The sequence below is a fragment of the Natrix helvetica genome (genome assembly GCF_964273705.1).
Source record: "Natrix helvetica genome assembly, chromosome: 3".
Lineage (NCBI taxonomy): Eukaryota > Metazoa > Chordata > Lepidosauria > Squamata > Natricidae > Natrix > Natrix helvetica.
The window spans coordinates 97,111,512-97,134,491 of record NC_138549.1 but is presented as its reverse complement, the minus strand read 5'-3'; the positions used below and the strand labels follow the sequence as shown (position 1 = coordinate 97,134,491).

Sequence of the window (22,980 nt, the reverse complement as noted above, 5' to 3'; positions counted from 1 at the left end):
TAAGCATTAAAAATATTTGGAGTAAATTTTTAAATAGATATATACAAATAAAATACATATCTTCACTACTGTACAGTGACCTACTTTGGTATATATAGCTATATAGGTAGTAGCCAATCAAATATAAAATTAATCTCAATAAAAAAGTATAAAATGTTTGGTAGATTCTAAAGTATGATGGTTAGCAAAGCATGTTAAGACTTGCTCTTGTCCTTTTAAAAAATGAATTATTATATTGATCCCAGTTTGTTCCTAGGGAATTTTTTTTTCAAATAGTCATCCTATTTCTCTGTGATGGGCCCAACCCTCTGGAATGACCTCCCCCCCGACATTCGAACTACCACCGACCTCCGTTCCTTCCGTCAAAAGTTAAAGACTCACCTATTTCAATCAGCTGGCCTGGCACTCTCTTAGTTTTATCTCCCGGGGATTTATTTTAATGGGGTTTGGGTTTTTAATTGGGGATGTTTTTTAGGGTTTTAGAATATATTTATTTCTTGTACAGCCTATCTCCTCCATCCAAATGTATTTAAGTGTTTTATGATTGTATTTTTATCTGCATTGACTGTACACCGCCCCGAGTCCCTTCTTGGGAGAGGGGGCGGTCTAGAAATCCAGAAAAAAAAAAATTTGATTGAAGCTAAGAGAGGTTTCAGTGGGTGGTAGCGTCTCTCTGATCTTACCTGTACTAAGAAAGTTGGTAGGATTGGATCTGGTCTGTATTTCTGTGGGAGACTGTTAGGGATTTCCTGGGCTATAAATTAGATTGGGAATTTGAACCAACATCCCACAAGAAGCCAATAGTAAGTCACTTCTATTTTGCAGCCAAAAAACCTATATGAGCATGTTCATGAAGCCACCAGGAATAGAATTCCAGCAGGAGAAGACTTATTTATCAGAGGCAATAGGTAATTTCCCCTCAAACTACGAATTCTTAACTTTGTAAGCCATGCTTTTTCTAATACCAAATTATGACACTGAAGTAAAAAAGCCACTAGGGGTCAGAATTCTTATTATTTTGATATTGCATTTAAATGCACTTCCTTGGATAAGGTACCTTTACATTTAGTTTTCTAGCACCTTGTAGAGCAATTTAGGAAGGAGCTTGGGTGTGTGATCTCATGCTATAAATCATACTGTAACATGTTGAAATTGATGTACATATCCCATGATCAGCGACAGTTCCCTTTTTAATTTTTCTTTCCTGACAAGTCAGTAGCTTCTAATATTTTCAAAGACTCAAATAAATGTCATAGTATGTCTGAGCCATAATTAGAATATTACAAATTATTGTTTTTAAAAAGATTTTTTTAATGAAGAAATAGCATACTGATTTTTTAATGCGTGTTTATCATGGCTATATAATATTGGTGGTCCAGGCATGAAAAATTCAACTTCTTGTTGTAAGCCACATCCCAACAGTATATAGAAAAAAATGAAAGGCTTTTTAAATATGTTGTACCTAACGTGCCCTTTTGTAATACTTGCCATAACTGATGTTTTAATTACTTTAATTCCTATTTGCTGTGGACACACAAAGCTGTCAAATGTAGGTCTTGGATGAACCCAGACAGCACCCTTCTCCAAATCTCTAGAGTGGCATCTTTTTCAGCTTCTACTATTGCTCCCTTTAAAAAAAAGGATAAATCTATGATCTTCCATATTTATCACCAAGCTCCAAAGAGGACATATTCATATTTCATTCTCCTGAGATCTTGGGTATTTTATTGTTCATTGCTCTCCTTGGTGAAATGGGGTGTGTGGTAAGACTACAAGAAAGAACCTCTGTCAAGTAGAATATCCCTAAATAGATCTTATCATCTAATGTAGGTGGCAGAGAAGTTAAAAAATGGTTCATTGAAGTATATGATTAGCATAATTCTGACTTATGTTTACTTTGTGTTCTATCAGGGCATCCAGATACTTCTCACAAACATTATGTTGAGTCAGATATTTAATATATTTCAATCCCATTGCATTAAAGACTAAAGATTAAATTAAGACTTTTGATGGCTTACATCAAATGTAGGAAACCAATTAAAATTAAGATAACATTATAAAATCAAGAGGAGCCTCTCCCAAAAAATTCCATCTTTAGTAGCTTATTTAATGTTGTTTATCTTGAAGTTGCTACTGTACGTTCAGAACTTTGCATTTCTTGCACTTGAAGGCCTTGAGCCTATCTTCTATTTCTACCACCTACTCCCCTACAATGATGCAGCTTCTGACAGGTTGGACCACATTTTCTTGTTGTGAAAAGGCAGTTGCAAAATAGGAATGGAGTAGTAATGCCTTGTCCCTGTTGCCATCATCATCTTGCTGTCTTCTCTAGGCAGCATTGTTTCCTTTACTTTTCTCTTGTTTGCATATATTCACATAATCCTTTTTTATTTTTGGTGTTCATTTCAGTCTTTCTGACCCCTAGCCTTCCTGTCCTTATCCCTACGAATTTGCTATTCCCTTACAATCTCTTTTAGTTATATGCCCCATTCTTTTTGTTTCTCATTTGGTCAATAAGCACTTTATACAACTATACCAGATTCATCAGATATCTTCCATGTTTCTTTCTGGTGGTTGGGCCACCTTTATTTCATTTTGCAGGATTTTTTCTTTTTAGCTTATTGAAGTCAGCTCTATTGAAATCGAACTCTAATCTGACTGCCCTGTCTGCAGTATAGTGAATTGTAAAATTACTTAATCTCTCAAGATTCTTACAACTTCTACTTATTTAACCATTTATTCCTTATTAGTATCAATGTTAATATCATGTATGTATTTAATATTGCAAACATTTATATACAATTTCCCTAGAAATTAAAGACATCTGATGCATTGCCAGGGCTAAATATTTATTTTAACATACTTTTGGATCCATATCCCTGTCTTCACTATCACCGTATGATTAATATGATTTTCAAAGCAATTTAATATGAAAAATCTGCTGTTTCATTAGACGATACGTTTTCAGTAAACTTTCCCCCCCTATTGGTTTATTTTTTTCCTCCAAGTGAAATTTTAGCCTTGAATTACCAGACAAACTCTGATAGAATTCTCTCTTTGACTTCAAATTTTGAATACACAATTTATACTAAATAAGAATCAATAGCAAATTCATCAATCTATTACGTTCCATATTTCATAAACTATAATTTCTTTAACTGAAAAGTTGAAGAACACAAGGTAAGAGCTAGCAACAACTTTTTTGGCATTGCAAAATAGCAGAATACTGCCAAAAACAGCATAACTCAGGCATAATAATGGAAAGAAAATTTGGCAGGAAAAACTTAGTAATGTAATAATACTAGGAGGAATTGGGTCAGTAAGGCTAAAATATTTAAGACTTTCTGTTTTCTTAGTCTCGTCTGTCTGAAGATTGAGCCAAATTGAACATGACACTTAATGGGGAATGGAATAGTTCTGTGTGGATTGAGTTAGAACAATGCTTTTCAAACTTGGCAGCTTTAAGATGCGTGAATATCAGCTCCCAGCATGCAGGCTTCAGAATTCTGAGAGTTGAAGTCCACGTATCTTAAAATTGCCAAGTTTGAAAAATATACAAGCAATAGGTTTCTTGGCAAAAATAAAAAAGACAGAAGAAAAAAGTTTATCCTAATTTTGAAGATTAAAATATTAACCTACCAGTATTATCAACACAGAAGAAAAGATACAAAGCTTTTGTTTGTGGGCTTCCGATGTTAAATGCTAAGCTTGTCAGTTTTCTTGGCCTAAGCAAATAGGGAGTTAAAGAAGAGATGGTGTATATAAAAAGAATAATCAGTTCTGTTCAAACTGTGCTATCAACCTATATTATATATGAGGGGAAAATCCCTCCTTGTTGAGGTTTCTAAGTCCTCATAAACAAAAATGTATTATTGCTTGAAAAAAAATTAAAATGCACTCACTGGAATTCTTAAAATCTTAATATCCCTAGGCTGTGCTAGTGCCTCAACCTGCATTAGAAAGGATAAGCATCATCTTCTGTAAATTCTTTTGATTCACATTCTACTGCTGAACATCTGTTTATCCATCTTTAGGACTTCATACAGTGAACCCACTGAACCGTTGACTCATCTCATTTTGGGTTTGCACCCACGTATAGTGAAAGTGACAACTGTCCCCCCCATTTCATTGTCACATCTTATTCTTCCACTCTATTTACATGGTGGGTAAAGATGTACGGCATAGATGTTTGCAGTTTTATAATTTTCTTATCTAGAAAATAGCAAAGTAGGTTCCAATGAGCAGGAATTAATTACAGCTTAATCTGACGGTGGGTTTTTGTGGGACTCTTACCTCAATGTTTAATATTGCAACATACTTTTGCTATTCACAAGCTGTGAGAAGTAGGTTACTGAGATCTGAATTAACAGCTGAGTTTTATTTGGATTCTCTGATTCAGAGTTCAGCGGCTCCAAAGTCATACTGTATATGTCCTTCATTGGCGTTAGTCATAGCTTCAAGATAGGTGTATGAGTTAAGATTTGAAAACTGACTCTACCACCACCACCCCTCACAATCAGAGTTCTCATATCATATGAGGCTTTCCTGGAATATTCTTAGAAAACATTCCTAGAAAATATTAATTATGAACTCCACATTGGTAGAACATAAACTAGGGTTTTGTTTTGTTTTTTAAACAAATGATAGGAAGACCAAATTAGTCTGTCAGTCTTTTGGAACAGGAATTAAAATACACTCTAGGGCCAGAAGTTTTTTTCCCCCTTCCCCCTTCCTACTTCATTTTTTATTTTTCATGCATTCAGAAAAAGCAAGTTAATTGGACATATTTATTTAATCACAACAGAAATATGCACAGTATTTTATAGCAAATTGAAAATATAGCTGGCTGATGTGAATTATAGCAAAGCCCAAAAACAGAGCTAATGTCCAGAATTTCGTCAGTCACATTATTATTGTTACATGGTAAGTAAGCCCTGTGTTAAGACCCTGCCATGAAATTTACACAACTGTTTCTAACTGATTTGCTGCCAGACTAACATTTTTGCATAGACTAAAAAATTTGGTTGTTATTAGCCAGTAAATAACAAAGTTTGTAAAAGAAGAATATTACCTCAAGTTTATCTAAATACCTTATGCAAGGAAAGTACAATATATACAGATGGAGTCAACAAGATAGAGACAGTTGGGTGAATTAGATTGTGTTAAGCCATGTATGCATTTTTAATATTCTGTCTAAATTTGTTGAAGTCTGCTGTCCTAAGGCACGATTTGAAAGTGGAACCCCATCCAAATTGCAATCAGTGTGTGAATTGCAGCTTTTTTTAAGCATTATGTTTTTTTAATGTTTGATTAATAAACCAATACTATTGTTAGTAGACAATAATTCCATACACAATAAAAGTAGCTGATTCTTATAATCACTTTTTTATCATCTAAGCTTGGTTCCTGGTTATGCATAATACTTGCTTTGCTACCATCACAAGCTGCTTTTTAAAATCAATGCAAATGCAATGCATAGTATTTGGAAATGTCTCTACTTAAGATGTTTGATTATATACCTTTTAGGGCCTTGCTAGAAGGAATTATAGTGACATTATCTAGGTAGTAATACATCTCTTGGATATTTCATATAAGCCAGGGGTGTCGAACTCAAGGTCCCTGGGCCAGATCTGGACCACAGGGCCAGCCTGGAAATAGCAAAGGACCGCCCCGTGGTTCCTCTTGCAGCCAAAACAGGGTATCCCCGCACCCTGTTTTGTCTGGCAAAGTGCTGCAAGAAGTGTCCATCCCATCTCCTCCCCTTACCCCCCCCCCCCAGCTGGCCCATGGAGAACTACAGTGTTGATCCAGCCCTTGAAGAAATCCAGTTTGACACCCCTGATATAGGCTTACTGCAAGGTAATTGGTATGGACTAAATATCTTTTAATTTTGGAACAGGAGTGAGCTGTTGAGAGGTCATGTGTTAAATCAGTAGATATATTTTGAAATGCAGAATCAGATGCAAGGTAATGTTATTGCCAGCTTTTAAATTTATCTATTTTTTTATCTATTAAGAATCTTGTTTCAGTATTTTTTAACTATGCAAAATGATGAATCACAAGGGAAAAGTGAACTAAGGTACCTCAAATGGGCTAGCCTATAGAACGTGTCCAGTATCTGGGATCCATGAATCTGGTGGAATAATAATTTTGCAAATTTAAAAAAACATTTTATGACATAATACAAAATGTCATAAACATATCCTGCGATTGATTCCTGATATTTGACTATGCTGTACAGTTCAATGTGGCCTACTTTCAAGGCAGATACATCTCTGAATATCTCCCTGAAGTTTTAAGAACTTTTGCAGTATTATATTATATTATATACCTAAAGGAATCCAATCGCCTAACTTCACTGCCTAACATTTTACTGGTAGCACCTTTTGTGCCCCCCAGATAGCAGAAGCTAGAAAACTTAAACATTTGACTGAAAGGGAACATTAGGAGGGTCTTAGGGGACAGCTGCCCAGTGGGGACGATGACTGTGAAAGGAATTAGCAGACACATGGGAAGGGGAAAAACCTAGCTCTTTGCTCTGAGTTATTTAGCAAAACACCCAAATTCAAATTAATCCTGCCTGCAGCATATCAAGTGGTAATACTGTTATTAATAAATGCCAGTATTAATAAAGGGGTTGAAGTTTCAATACCTAAAGGAAGGTTGTAATAGAAAGGAATTGACAAACGGGAAGGAAAACAACAGGCCAAAATAATAGACCATTGTTAAATAAGCTGAAGGATATTTTGAATACATTTCTGTAATTCAAACGAATGTCCCAAACAAAAGCTAGTCAGTGTGCTGCTTGAGTTCATGTCCTCCAAAAGAACTCTTCCAGGCTCTTCTTTGAACAGTATCTTAGAACAAATATCAGGAAAATGTTGAAATTTATATATACTATATAATGTTCTTTCCTGTCTCTTAAACAGGCCTTAGATTAAGCAGCTTAGTGAGTTCAGAATAATTACGAACTCTTTCCTTTTTAGCAGTGAAGCCCAGTATGCTTATGAATTTCATACTGTATATGGCTTTTATTTTTTCTGCTCTCCCACATATGTAAGGAATGTAAATAAAAGTCTCTGAGTTCATTCATGATTAATAAGAGTAGAGAAGTCAAATACTGTACTTATTGCTAAGCCTTTGTTGCTTCATTTTGTTTTGCCGAAGTTTTAAAGCATTCTAAATCAGTATTGTGACATCTCTGTGTGTGAACAACCTAAGCTTTATTTGCTATGCTGTGTGGATTTTAATTTTTGATCAGCTGAAACTGGTAAAGAATATACTTGTTTTGAGTATGTTGGATACCTGTTTCCTCAAAGTTTTAAGGCAGTACCTAGAGAGCACAATGGATGTTTCTAGGTTTCTGATGAAGCCATTTGTCATTTTGTTCTGGGAACATGATGCTGGATGGGAAATATTTTCAGTGAGACTCATCACATTTTTTTCTTCTGCTCTAGAAATAGAGTAACATTTTACATCACTTCATTCTTCCTTGAGCTTTGGCCCTTCTCTTTAATTCACGAGGTTGCAGGCAGTGGTTGACAAAAACTGTCCAGATAAAGAGTTAGACTTAGCCTGGCATACTGGCCAAAGTGATGGCATATTACAGGACAGGCTGGCTGCTGGGATTTGTGATCAAGTTGGCTGTTTTAATTGTAATAAAGGCTGACAGGGAAGAGGTTACTGTCCTGTTAAGCATGTTTTCCAGAAGTGCTTTTGGAAATGGGCAGTGGTACTCTTGAGTAGAATGCATATAACAAAAATGTTCCTTAGATATGTATGAGGATTTAATGCACTGGGATTATACAGTAAATAATTTAGCAAAGAGGAAGAAGGTCAAGGCAGCTGGGAATGAGAGCAGTGTGTCTTTGAGTCTGGGGATTTGGAGCTTACTGATTTTTAAGCCTCTTCTATGAATTGGACATTTAAGCTCTTCCAGACAGACAGCACGTGAGCTTAGCAGCCAAAAAGCACCATGCCATTATTCTACTGTTTTCATATCACAAAAATTATGTTACAGATATAAGATAATAGGGGGGAAAAACCTAACTTGAGGTTGCAAATAATATTGTATTTTGTAAACTTGATAAACTATGTTTTAGACAGGGCAGTTGAACAATGAAAATTAACTGGAGCTGTTCCTACCTTTGGACACAGTGTTTGTTGCATTTTAACAGTATCTCAATAACCCCTTTTAAATTATTGTTTTGATTTTACCACAAATAATTATATAGTGTTGAAAATGATGAATATATATATTGAAATGTTTGAAGTTAGAAACCGAAATATATGATAGTCAGATCCAGAAAGTTAAAAAAAAAGGAATGGAATTAACACTAGAATAAACTTGCAGGACACACAGTGGCTAGACAGACAGAAAAGGCCAGTTTTAAATAGTAGAACTGATAATAAGCAGTAGGATTTCAAAATTTGTTATTTTGTTCACCCATTCCATCTTTCATTTAAAAGCTGATGAAATTTTGCAGGATCCTGGGTCACATTTATTTGCCTTCATTCGTAATCAAATATTCCTTTAGTTCTGTGGCTAATTATAATCTCTCCTTTGAAAAAATAGGTAAAGTAAAGAAGACCTGTGTAAATATTAGAAAAATTAAATATTAGTATTGAAAGAAGGAAATGTTTAAGAAAGGAGGAATTCTATGAGAAACAGATTTAAGAAAGTTATCAACTTCTTTAGTTTTGCAAGGAAAAAAGCAGAAGGAGAATTATTTTTGTCTCTTCCAGACAGTTATATCACCATAAAAGTGACTTTCTTTATATTTTAGATTGTTAACATGAGGATCAGAGAATTAGCATGTAAATTAAATAAAAATAATAATTAGTAATAATTGCCCAAATGAGTAGATCCTCGTGTCTTTTTTCCTAAATGTTAAACTTTTTATATTTAAAATGCTTTATGTATTTATTTATTTAGTCAGCCATGTGTTGTTTCTCTCTGCTAATGTAAGTAATCTGATTTTAGGTTACTTTCCAATTTTCAACTTTATAGCTTGCTTTGGAAGGAGAATAAGCTTTAGAAAATCCAGTGACACTTAAAGACAAGAGGATACATTTGAGAACCGTGTCTTCTGAAATAAATAGGGTGATAGCATATGAGGTAACTAACTCAGGACTTTGTAAGAAATCTGGGACTGACTGCCTATGATGGCAGGGTGGATCAAGCAGCTGTGCATTCCTAGAGCTTTCATTTGCCAGTGTCTCTATCTAAATGTCTCTTAAACATTTGTACATTATAAATTTAAGCATATGGATGTCTAGGAAAAATTAACCAAGTACTCTCTGAATAACACTTGATGTTACGTCTTTGAATTAAAAAAAAATTATTGTAAAGAGGAATTACTGTTTAGTGGTTTTGAAATATTCTGCATCTCCTAGCTTGCTTTTTTATTAAATGATCAAATAATTTATTCATGTCATAAGATTTCCCCAAGTAGGACCTACAGCCATATGTTACATTCATAGCAAATGGAGAAAGTCACTAATTTGAGAAATTTGTAACATTCATTAATGTTGCTGATATTAATGAAACTGAAAAATGCTAGCTAGAAAGAGTGCATCCTACAATCTCCTTTATGTAGTTGACTTTTACTTACCTTGTTTAATAAGTTGGGAAGTCTGCCAGAAATTAATGCATCTGGCTTATTATTTATGAATAGAGACTAGTAGGCTTTATGATGGGTATTGTCAGCCTCTGCTTCGCTTACTTGCTTTCGGCTGCCATGGAAACGGGAGGAGGGCATGGTATTTGGGATGGGAATTTAGTACAGGAGGATTAGTCAAAAAGGGAGTTTGGTTCTCACCATCTTCTGCGCATGCTGATGGCCAATGTTTGGACCTGGTCAAGGCCAACCGTCCTGCATACCAACCTGATGATGCTTCTTGGAGATGCAACCCACATGCTACCTAAGGGAGTTGCAGATTGGGCAATGGGGTGGGGGTTGTTGGAGGGAGGGGGAGGGGCAAATGTTTGATATGCATGATTTCGTGCTTTTCTGCCTCAGACCTTGCTTTACTTCTCTGCTATCTATTCATAACCAGTAAAAGTACTTTTAATTCCACAAACAATGGAGTTGAGAGGTTTCTTTCTTGGTTACTGAGGAAGGCACGCCTGACAGGTAGAACTTTCAAAGTTTTATGCATTTGCTTACAATGGTTAGGAATTTGTAAATGGGATTGCTCAAATTGAAGCTCTCTATAAATCTTAACTATGAAATGATATGTCCAAAAAGACACTTCCCCTTTTTTGGCATTGATGCTGGAAACTAAAGCAAGGTATTCTCTGACATAAACATGACTTGAAAATAGCACACACGAATCTTAGTTGACAAGTTCTCATATCCAGATGAGTATAAATGCACTGTAACAACCCAGACACATAGAGATAAACCACATTTACATACCATTCAAAAAAGAAAATTGAAATGCTAAGAAAGAAACAAAAAAGACCAGAACACATCCTCTCCAGATATGCAGGAATTAACATGAGACACTCAAGCAAGCAGAAAACAATATTCTAATCTAACCTAAACTAACCTAAAATTACCAAGGAGAACACTGGCTGGGCAACCCACTGTAAATAAACAGGGAACAAACCCCACATTCACTTGCACTGATAATGTTACCTAGTCAAGTAATGAAATGTCTAAGCAAATAATCAAGGTTAGAGATCACCAAGGCCTCCAAGATCTCATACATTAGTCATAGAAGACCTGAAGATCTATTCAGGTCTTCCACGACTAATATATGAGATTTCAGAGATTTCTGGAGTAAAATATGTGAAAAATCTGTTTCTGTGATGACATTGATAGCAATAACACTTAAACATATACTGCTTTACAGTGCTCTGTAAATCCTCTCTAAGCGATTTACAGAGTCAGCATATTGCACCCAACAATTTGGGTCCTAATTTTACCCACCTTGGAAGGATGGAAGGCTGAGTCAACTTTGAGCCTGGTGAGATTTGAACTGCCAAATTGCAGGCAGCCAACAGGTAGCAGAGGTAGCCTGCAGTACTGCACTCTAACCACTGCGCCACCATGGCTTATGATACGTGTAGTTACAACCCAGGGATTTCTTTTGAAGGATTCAGTCAGAGAAAAATATAGCGCATTTAATATATGTTTATATGTATTTTTCTGAAAATGACTCAGTTTGTTAGCCTAGTAACTTATTTCTAAGCACCAGTTATGTTTTCTAATAAATAAGTATTTGTTCTACTTGTTTCTTTCTTATTGAACAAGTTACTTTTTTCAGTCTCACAGCTTCGCACGTGTAATATACCATGAAAATAATTTTCAGAAAATATCCAAGATACCATATAAACTTATGCTATGTATATATAGGCCAAATAATTGAGATCCACATGTTTTTTTCTGTTTTCTTCCTAAAAACCATTTCAGTGTTCTTTAAAGGTACTGTATGTTAGAAAAACATAATTTTTCTAAAGCCTCTTATTTGTTATGTAGAAAATGACAGATTGTGCATAATTTTTGTCCCTTTGTTTTATGTACCAAGTGCAGTACCATAATGCTTCCATAGACTTCATTTCGGAAATTTTGACTAAAGAGCTGAACTAGAAGTCTGCTACCGGTTGGCTTCATGCGTGCATGCGCGCCGTTCGCCCGAAACGGTAGTAAAAAATGCTACCAGTTTGGGTAAACCAGTAATTAATTGTGCAGCACAGCTGATCATCGCACTGCTGATCGTCGGAGCTACTGGTTTGGGTACTGGTTTTTTTTACTACTGGTTTTGGCGAACCGGTAGCATTTCACCCTTGAGTTGAACACTAAAGATAATCGTTGCAATTTACAGTAGCGAACATTTGACTTCAGTCTAATGACTTTTTAGAGAAGAGAAAAACAAAAGTGGTTCTATAACTTATTGTTATAAGTCACAGCTATATGACAGAAACTCAGTAAGTTTCAAAGAGCTCTGGTATACTGTAGTTTCAAACATTTAATCCCTCAAAGTGTTATTATGAATGTCTGTGTTAATAAGATTTCTTTTCTGTTTTCAAGACATGGGTGAAAATTTAAATGTTCCTATGTATATAACTTCTACTGCCCAAGTGCATAATAAGAAAACAGCATTTTACTTTTTGAAGACTACTGTAAAAATTAAGTAAAAATAAAATAACTTTTTTTAATAATGTGGTTTTACTTTGCTTTGGGTCAAAACAGCTGAGAACCTGGTAAAATATTTTATTTATTTTAAAACTACAAAAGAAGAATGTTCCTAAAATAGTATATGAAATAGAACAAACACTGTTGCATATAACATTCTACTTTAGGAGTTAATTTAAAAGATCTCTGATGAGATTCGTGTCTATCTGATGTAAATTTATCAATTAAAATTTAAGCTTAGTCTTACTGAAGTTTTCTTTAACAAATTTCCCTCTAAAGCCTAAGATTTTATATTGTTGTAACACTTAATACAATTCAGCAGTCCATCAATATTCAAAGCAGCCATCTTGGAAAAAGCAGACAATAAGTTAAGATAAAAGTAAAATAAAATTAGTCATAGTTGTTGGGATTTAAAGAAGATTCAAAATTTAATTCATACGTTTCTCTCTTTTTTTTAAAGGTAATCAAATGGATAATACTATGAAAGATATTACAGATGAATTCAGTCTGCGAGATACAATAAGCATTGGATCAACAGATTCATTTGTTTCAGCTGCTGAGGTATACTGAATAAGCTATCTTACTGTGTTCATTATTATGCACTTGAGGTATTCTAATGGTGGTCTTTAATTAAATCTCTTAGAACAAAATGTCTTGACAAATGTATACAAATTCACAGATATGTAAAGATTAACTGTAATTGTATGACATTTAAACATTACAAATAGGCATAACAATTTCTTTTCTATTCAGTTGTGTCTGAGTCTCAGGCAAGTACCTGCAGTTGCCTTGGCAAGATTCTTTTCAGAATCCGGTTGCCATTGCCTCCTTCCTAAGGCTGAGACGGCTGTGAAAGTGACTGGCTCAAGGTCATCCAGCTGGTTCTGTGCCTAAGGTGGGACTAGAACTCATGGTCTCATCATGCCTTCTACCCTGATGCCATAAGCAATACTCAAACTGGTTCATAACAATTATGAATGCATAACATAAAACATAACAGTTAAGAACACATACAATGAAATATTCACAGATGCATGACTAGAATGCTTCGTCACATGCTTTCCATGTAGAAAAACATATGTCTGTGGCTAGAGTGGCAGGATATGAAAATTTCCATAAATTCATGACAAAGATGCCTAATGAATTCTAGTGGTCATTTTTTTCAATAAAAACATTGCAAGAAAAATGATGGTTTTGAAGTTCTCCGATGGTCATGCTTTTGGAATTGTAATATTTATTTCATTTATTTATTTGTAATATTTATTGAAAGACATATTTAATCTGGAACAGCTGTAAATTAGATTTCATTTTGTCATTTATTTTTCAATTTAACAACAATTTCAACAATAGATTATTGAGAAAGGTGACTTTAAAGGACAGTGTTAATTACAGTATTAATTGCTCATCTTAGACCAATTATAAATTGTTCTATAAACATTTGTTAAAATTCTGTTTGTAGAAGTTAGTCAAATACATATTATTGTACTTTTAATGTCAAAAAATTAATATTCTGCTCTTAAAAGTGACTTGTAAACTACTAGCTACTGGAGAATAATGCCATCTAACCTAGGTAAGTAGGTCTTCATATTGAACAGATACAATATTATATGAAAGCTCTGCATTGGATGGCAATTAGCTACTAAACCCTGGTCCAGGAAGTTATTCTTCATTTATAAATCTGTGTAGTCCTGAACCAGATTATTTGGGAAACTGTTCTCTTCTGTAGGACCATCTATTTATTATGTCCTTCAAATGTTGTTAGTATAGTTTGATAATGTGCATATAATAATGATGTGGCAGAAGACATTCACTTTGGAGTGCTTTCAATGTGGAATGGGAAATTTGCCATTATGAAGGGCTTCTAATAAAGCAATTATTCATCTAGCTATTTTTGACCACCAAATTGCAAAGTTTAATAATGGTTGTAATGTTTTATGGTTTGGACTTTTATTGCTAGATTTTATTATGTTTTATTGCATTCCATTCTTTTCCTAGAATTTGCTTTGGGAATTCATTCAATAAAAGGCTTTGATACTTTACTTTATAGCAAAAGAACCCTTCCTCCAGTTATTCAATTAATGATACAAAATAATAATTTTTTACTTTCCTGTTTCTTTGCCTCATCCTTTCTTACAGACTACTTAAGTCACTTATATTACTTTGTAGTTTTGAGATATATATGTGTATAAATTAATATCTAATTCTTTTCTGCATTTATCGCGGCTAGATATCCCTATTTTGGGGGGCGAACAAAGCTATTTTGGCTATCCAAGAATGTAATTTTCTGCCTTAATATGCTGTGGATGTTTATTTCCCTATTCTTAATTTCTCTTCACTCTGGTGTTTTTACAAAGTAGCATGTCTATGTCTGATCCATGTGTTACTCTAGCTTTTCTTTTACATATTTAATTGTCATAATCTGCAATGTAAAGTGATATTAAAAAGCAGGTGCCTTTCAAAAGACTACAAAGGTGTTATGACTCTGAAAGTAACTTGGTAATAAAACTATTTTATTTTAGCTTACAGAACACAAAGAGAGCCGAAACTATTACCACCTGGATTCACTTTGCCACTGCCCATTATATGAAGAAGCTTTGCGTATGGCAGAAGAAGGAAAGATTTATTCACGTGTCTTAAGGTGAAAATGTCTTTACATTTCTAAAAATCTTTATGGCAAAATTTCTAAAACGTCGTCAGAACTTACACTGATTGTTTTGAAATATGTCTAAATCAAAGGGCCAGTCTGTGATTATGTTTGAAATATTCTTTATTTTGTGCATAGGACTGAAATGTTGGAATGTTTGGGAGACAGTGATTTCCTTGCTAAGCTCCACTGTATACGGCAAGCTTTTCAGGTAGAACTCCATGAGACACATTTTAACTCATCTTTCTGCTACTTTTGGCATATCTGTATTAAATTATTACATAGAGGAGATTTGTAATCAGGACCAAACAAGTTACATAATCAGTATTATGTAGTTTTTACAAGTTCAGGTAGTCCTTGTTTTATAACTGGTTGCTTAGCAACTATTTAAAGTTTATGAAGTTTATCCAAAGTTTATTCAATGTGTGCCCCCCTTCCCATGCGTGCGCGTGCATCCCCTGCATGCTCCCCACCCCTACGCATGCTTGGCAGAGAGCTGAAAACCAGCTGGCCATTGGGAGGCATGCGCGGCGGAACTGAGCTGGGGCGACAGCTCGCATGCCCACAAAGAGGTTCTGCATGCCATCTGTGGAATACATGCCATAGGTTCACCATCACGGGCTTAGGGCATTGTGTGAACACAGCCATAGATTCCATTCCCCTTCTTGATAAAGCAACTCTCCTCAAGAAGAAGATATTTAGTGAAATTTATCTTTGAGTAATAGGGCCCAAAACGTAGATGGATTTGTGCATTTGGTTTCAATTTTGAGTTCTAACATGTTTCGCTCATTAATGGTTTCTTTTTTAAAAAAAACAGGTCATTCTTTCAGACTCTGCAAATCGAATATTTCTTGCTGAAAGTGGCAGAAGGATTTTATGTGCTTTAATTTTGAGAGCAAGAAAGGTAAACCTTTTTTGTTTTAATAAGTGTATTGTAACAGGCTTGACCATTTAACGCCCTTATTACATGAGTTAAGAAACAACTATTCCTATTTTGGAGAAGTAGTATTCTCCTTTTAAAATTATAAATTTGGTCTACATATGGCACTGATTGTTCATAAGAGTTTATAGCTATACGTTTTATATTTCCCAAATGTATTGTTTTATGCGTCATTTTATAAAACATGTATGCAAACTCAGATATCACAATATAGTATGCCTTAATATAGTATGCCTTATACCCGGTGGCTCAGTGGCTAAGACACTGAGTTCTTAGGTCACCAGTTCGGCAGTTTGAATCCCTAGTGCCGCGTAACAGAGTGAGCTCCCCTTACTTGTCCAAAGCATGTAAAAATGAAAGTAGAAAAATAGGGACCTCTTTGGTGGGAAGGTAACAGCGTTCCGTGCTCCTTCGGTGTTTAGTCATGCCGGCCACAATGACCATGGAGACGTCTTTGGACAGCACTGGCTCTTCCGCTTTGAAACTGAGATGAGCACTGCCCCCTAGAGTTGGGAACGACTAGAATAGGATAGATAGGATAGAATTCTTTATTGGCCAAGTGTGATTGGACACATAAATAATTTGTTTTTGGTGCATATGCTCTCCATGTACATAAAAAGACAAGACACATCCATCAAGAATCATAAGGTACAGCACTTAATGATAGTCATAGGGTGCAAATAAGCAATCAGGAAACAATCAATATCAATATAAATCGTAAGGATACAAGCAACAAAGTTACAGTCATACCATCATAAGTAGGAGGAGATGGGTGATAGGAACAATGAGAAGACTAATAGTAATAGTAATGCAGTATTAGTGAATAGTTTGACAGTGGTGAGGGAATTATTTGTTTAACAGAATGATGACGTTCGGGGAAAAACTGTTCTTGTGTCTAGTTCTCTTGGTGTGCAGTGCTCTATAGCATCGTTTTGAGGGTAGGAGTTGAACCAATTTATGTCCAGGATGCAAGGGGTTTAGCACATATGTGCGAGGGGAACTTTTACCTTTATTTTATAGTGGAGATACTTTTTTATTTCTAGATTATCCTTTGATTTATAAATAATAATAATAATAATAATAATAATAATAATAATAATAATAATAATAATAATAATAATAATAATAATAATAATAATAATAATAATAATAATAATTTTATTTGATTAGCCGCAACCCTCTCCCGAAGGACTCGGGGCGGCGTACAATCAAAACAAATAAAATACAGATAGAGACAACATACATACATAAAAAAAAAAAAAGACATCTACATGTGCATGGAGGAGGTAGACTAATAAGTGAAGACAATTAAAAAACACAATTTAAAATCCCATTAAATAAAATTACCAAATTAAAAAACCTGTCAGGAGCGTTATGCAGTTATGGTTGAGCCAGGCCAGCTATTTGGAATAGGTGGGTCTTGAGCTTTATACGGAAGGAGCGGAGGTCAGTGGTCGTCCTAATATCTGGAGGGAGGTCATTCCACAGGGCTGGGCCCGCCACAGAGAAGGCTCTGCTCCTAGGCGCCGCCCCTCAGCACTGTCTGGTGGACAACACCTGAAGAAGTCCCTCTCTGTGCGAGCGGATGGGTCGCAGGGATGTATGGGGCAGAATACGATCCCGCAGGTAACTAGGTCCTGAGCCATGGAGCGCTTTAAAGATCGTAATCAAGACCTTGAAACGCACCCGATAGACCACAGGAAGCCAGTGCAGCTCGCGCAGGAGAGGTGTCACATGGGAGTACCTAGTACTCCCCATAATCACCCGCGCGGCCGCATTCTGGACCAACTGCAGTCTCCGAGTGCATTTCAAGGGAAGCCCCATGTAGAGAGCGTTGCAGTAGTCCAGGCGAGACGTCACCAGCGCATGGGTGACTGTGCGTAGGGCGTCCCGGTCCAATAGGGGGCGCAATTGGTGCACCAGGCGAACCTGGTGGAACGCCCCCCTGGCCACGGCTGTCACATGGTCATCCATGGACAGCCTGGCATCCAGGAGGACGCCCAAATTGCGCGCCCGCTCCACGGGGGTGAGTTGAATGCCCCCAATGGCCAGAGATGGAATTAACTGGTTGAACCGGGGGGCCGTAACCCACAGCCACTCCGTCTTGGAAGGGTTGAGCTTGAGTCGGTTGTCATCCATCCAATAAACAGTGATGTCAATTTTAAGGCAAGGATGAAAGAATCCCTAAAATGTGCAAGTTATTTCTTCAGAGTTTTCTGTTTTTCTTTACAGAACCCAAAGAAATTTGAGGAAGTATTTGATGAAATGATCTCTTTTTTAGAACAAGCAGATCAATGGATTCATACTAAAATGGAGTTGGCTGCTTATGGGGTATGCTTTCAATTAAGTTTTTAAACTTTTTTTTTCTTTTTTGGCCCTACATAGCTATAATTTCCCTACTGGAGTTTATTTTGTTTATATTTTAAGAACTCTGTTATTTTTATCTAGTTTATTATTTTACATTTGCCAAGTTTGAATAAACAATTTGTTTAAAATATCGCTAGGATTTTTATTGTAATTTATAGCATGAGTTGTTAATGATTTTTCTCTTCTATACATGTGCTCAGTATCTTTTTAAAAATTTGATCCTCATATAGGTGAAACATTTAAACTTTTATGATGTTGTTTTGGACTTCATATTAATGGATTCTTTTGAAGACTTAGAGAACCCACCCATGTCTATACAGAATATAGTTAATAACCACTGGTTGAACTCCTCCTTCAAAGAAACTGTAAGTCCATATTTGTTTCATTCCGTGCTTCAATAGTAGCGTTAACTGGTAGGAGATATCAACCACAGATATTGACATCAGGCTGGAACCCAGTTTGTGGAGAGAAGTATTTTTCAACTTTTTAAAGTATGGATAAGAGGCAGTCTCGGTAGAGTTTATAAAGCACTTTAAGCAGAGTGAATAGGATGATGGTACTCCATTGAGAAAGAAAGCGAGATATGATTCTCTTGGATCCCCTGAGAAAAAGGGTTGGGGTGTATTGGTTCCAAGTAAGATGAGTCATACTTTAAATGAAAGCTTATTATAGTGCTTTCCCTTTTTATGTAATGTTTTCAAAATTGCTATGGTTATGTTTTCTTAGTTGATTTAAGTCTCTGATTTTTTCCCCCATAACTTTTAGGCCATATTTCATAGTAACATCCAAGTATGAAGGAGTATAACATTCAATAATTTGATATGCTACATGTGAAGAATGCCATTAGATATCTTACATAATGCTCTAAAAAACTGTTTCTCTTCTACTTTTTGTTATGCTCCAGGTCAGTTAATATGTCCCCTGTTCGTGATTTACATGTGTTAGGATGTATGTAAAACCAACACCAGAACTGTGTATAATCAGCCTTTCCCTATATTCTAGTCAACATCAGATCAGGATAAAGGGTTGGATTAGGGATAGAGTTAGGCAGGTTAAGCACCCACCCAATTACCTGTGGTTGATGGAGAGGATCTTAAATTTGATGCTGGTAGCAATATTTTCATTAGGTATAGATCAGTGATGGATGCTATGTAGTGGTATTTGAGAATGGCCTTGGGAGACAGAGCAAAGAAACACAGCCAAGGGAATAGTCAGTTAAAAGACAACTGAACCTGCACCAGGAATGTGGACAGGGTATTTAAATAAAGAAGAATTAGCTCATCTGGTCCTGTTCTTTATCTGGTCTAACTTATAAGGCTGGCATGTTACTACCTTCATGGCAGCCATGGCCGTCTCTCTCTACATATATATACGTACGTATATATATATATCAAGGTGACATTAAGAATAAATCACTCTTTAAATTTTACTTTCTCAATTGGACCGGAAGACAGCATGATGTTACCATGTTTCCCTGAAAATAAGACAGGGTCTTATTTTCTTTTGACACCCCCTCCCCAAAAAAGCACTTGGCCTTATTTTCGGGGAGGTCTTATTATTTTTGAGGTGTAGGAGGTGGCAAGCGTGGTCACCTCATGGCTGCTGTTGTGTTGCAATATTTTCAGGAAGGGCTTATTTTTGGGAGAGGGCTTATTTTAGCGCATGTGCTCGAAAGCCTTATTATCCAGGGAGGTCTTATTTTCTGGGAACCAGGGTAGTTAGTTAGCTCTTGGGCCATATCAAAGTGCAGAATTCCAGACACAAATTATTACTAAAATCTGATAAAAAGAATTTAAAATGGAATTGGATGAAATACAATTTAAAATGAAATTGGAATAAAATACAAGCATAATGAATATGTCACAGTTGACATTATTGTTTTATCACAACTGTTCATTTGAGATTTAAGAGTACAATAGTTTCAACTTTTGATATGTAGCTCAAGAAGGAAACAGAATATATTGAAAGAAAATTCCTTTTGGATTTCATTAAGCTCACTATTGAACTTATTCAGTAGGAGTGATGAAATGAAAAATAATTTTTATTCTTCAGCCTCTTCACTTCTCTTAACATTGTTGCTGTTTAGGGTTTTAGCTCAAAGAGAAGAGCTACTAGAATTTTTGTAGCATATTGTGACATGTTTGCAAGACATATTTGATAACATAATTGTTTACAGGCCCTACAGCTTAGATTCCACAATACAAACAGTACATTGCTGTATGTTGCAGTTTTAAGGGATCAAAAATAAGGACAATTTGTCTGGTATTTTGTTGCTCTGCACTTTGCCTTATTATAGCTAGGCAAAGTACGATTAGTGAGTCTGTGAGATCACAGACTCCTCTTTAAGAGACAGAGTATTGCAATTCTATTAAGGAATATAGTAGTGTCATTTTTTTAGCAGAGCCATCATCAGATGTAGATGGTCATACTGTAATAATTATAGACCGTTGGTTAGCATTTCTTTTCTTGGCAAAGAGCTTGAATATTTTGTAGTTCCTTAGAATTCTTTCTTATCCTCTATGCTATTTATTATTTTCCCAAAAGTAATTAGTTGAAATTACTGGGCGATTTTCACATTAGTATTACAGGCGGTCCTCAATTTACGACCACAATTGAGCCCAAAATTTCTGTTGCTAAGCAAGACATTTGTTAAGTGAATTTTTCCTCATTTTACGACTGTTCTTGCCACAGTTGTTAAGTGAATCACAGCAACTGTTAAGTTAGTAACATGGTTAAGTGAATCTGGTTCCCCCATTTGCTTTTCAGAACTTCACAAAAGGTGATCATATGAACCTGGGATGCTGCAACCATCACAAATGTGAGACAGCTGAGAAGCATTTTAATTTTGATTATGTGACCATGGAGATAATGTAATGGTTGTAAGTGTGAATAATGGTCACAAATCACTTTTTTCAGTGCCATTGTAATGGTTGCTAAATGAACCGCTATAAGTCGAGAACTACCTGTATTGACGTATGGATGATATATTTCACATTCATAGATTGAAGGCATTTCGTAGTCCCTTTTTTTTCATTAGGGGTACAACTTTCTGCCTTTTAGCCTACTGGTTAAAGCCTACTGTTGGTATTCCAGCAACAAATCCACATGGATAGAGATTACTTGGCTTCAGTGATCTATCCTTTAATACGTCTTACTTCATTTCTTACAATGCATTGTACATGAGGCTCCCCTTTGGAGATTGTCCACAAACTGCAGATGAACAAGTCGTGGCATCAGGAACAGTTACTGGAACTTGATGTTCCAGTCACAGTGAATCATCATTGGCATTTGGCCATTTCTGGATCCAATTCTAAATTCTGTTTTTAAATCCTTCGCAGCATCTTCATACATATACCTGAGCTCTAATATCAGAGGTCCAAAGTCTGTAATGTACTAACAAAATGGAGATTAATTTCAAAAAATATGCCATATTATTAGATTGGGTTAGAATTTGAATTTCTCTATCTGTGAATTTTGTTTCCATTTCTTAATCTGGAGTATTATTCTTTGCCTCTCAGATTCCTCTTCATCTGTCTTGGAAGCAAGTCTGACCTGCCATTGTTATCCATTCATTCCTTTCTGTGCCAATCCAGCATTCAGGGTGCTGGATCAGTACATAATCCAATTTACTCATTATTTCCTTTTTGTCTTTCTTGTTTTTCAGAGATATATATGCACCTTTTCTTTCTCCTCACTTTGACTTCTACTCTTCAGTTCTTTCTGTGTTATTTGTATTGAATCTAATTTCTCTGTAGTTGACAGAGTTGTGAGCTTCACCATATTGCTCCAATTCCAGGAAGAGGAACAATAAATATGCCATATATTTTATTCCTTGCCTATTTCATTTGATCAGTCTGGCTAAGATCTAGTTAAAAAAAAGTGAGACAAGGGCTATTTGGAATTCTCTGAGAGGAAGTCATACATCTTCTAGTCTGCAAGCTTTCATTCTGTTTTGAATAGTTTTACTTTCTTTTATTATATATTTTGTTTATGTCTGAACTGGTTTTGGCCAGTCTCATTTTACTTCCTAGTACTTAAAATGTTATAGTACATTCCATTAAAATTCTGCTACATCCTACGGGAAGTAAAAGTCTAGATTTGCCATCTGTATATTGTATGATTCCAGTCCTTATTAGGACAAAACTGCTTAGCTTTATCAAAAACTATTCAAGCTATGCTTTTTCTTAGAATAGCAGTCAAAACAAAAGAATTTGGTTATATTTTTTATGGTTACAGATAGTTCTTGTTCTGAAACATAGTGTCATATAAATATGCAGCTTTCTTTAAGCACTAAGATGGATAAAATCTTTTCACAAATTTTAAAATTCATACATTTAAAAAGATATTTCCCAAAAAATGTTTTTCTAAATAAAAAGCACAGCATGATTGGGTATCTGCAGTTAGAACAGCTAAGATTGCTCTAAATAAATATTATTAATTCTATCAGTGTTGATCAGTTAATGCTGATAAAAAGAATGAGTTTAACAAGAAGCAAATTATGTGCAAACTGCAACATTTTAATTAAATTAAAATAAATTAAAGAACAAAGTTTCTAATCTTTTATACATAATAAGACAGATGTATTTGGGCATGTTCTTTACAGTACATAGTTCAGAAACCATTATTCCTGTTTGACACACTGAAACTTTCTGTGGAATTGGAAAACTGGCATTAGAATAGATGCACTTTGCCACTTGGACCATACTTCTTTTAACCAGCCTCCTGTTTTTTTAAAATGCTTAGCTCTAGATGCTGCAAAATACTGCATTAGGAGGTAGCAAGCAATGGATATTTCCCCAAGAAAAATTATGGTGGTACCAGAAGAGATAATAAATAACTATTGCATAGTTGTAATATTGCATTGATATTATCTTGCTTAATGTCTC

General features: G+C 35.4%; 1 protein-coding gene across 3 annotated transcripts in view; it reads left to right on the top strand.

The window, feature by feature from the left end:
* Nucleotides 1–22,980, top strand: part of MIGA1 (mitoguardin 1) — a 42,310-nt gene that overhangs the window by 13,275 nt on the left and 6,055 nt on the right. For all 3 annotated transcript variants that reach the window (XM_081947425.1, XM_081947424.1, XM_081947426.1), the window contains 6 exons: nt 12,604–12,704; nt 14,663–14,781; nt 14,926–14,998; nt 15,605–15,691; nt 17,960–18,058; nt 18,325–18,459. In XM_081947425.1, coding sequence (XP_081803551.1) covers nt 12,604–12,704; nt 14,663–14,781; nt 14,926–14,998; nt 15,605–15,691; nt 17,960–18,058; nt 18,325–18,459 — 614 coding nt within the window. The remainder of the gene's footprint in view (nt 1–12,603; nt 12,705–14,662; nt 14,782–14,925; nt 14,999–15,604; nt 15,692–17,959; nt 18,059–18,324; nt 18,460–22,980) is intronic.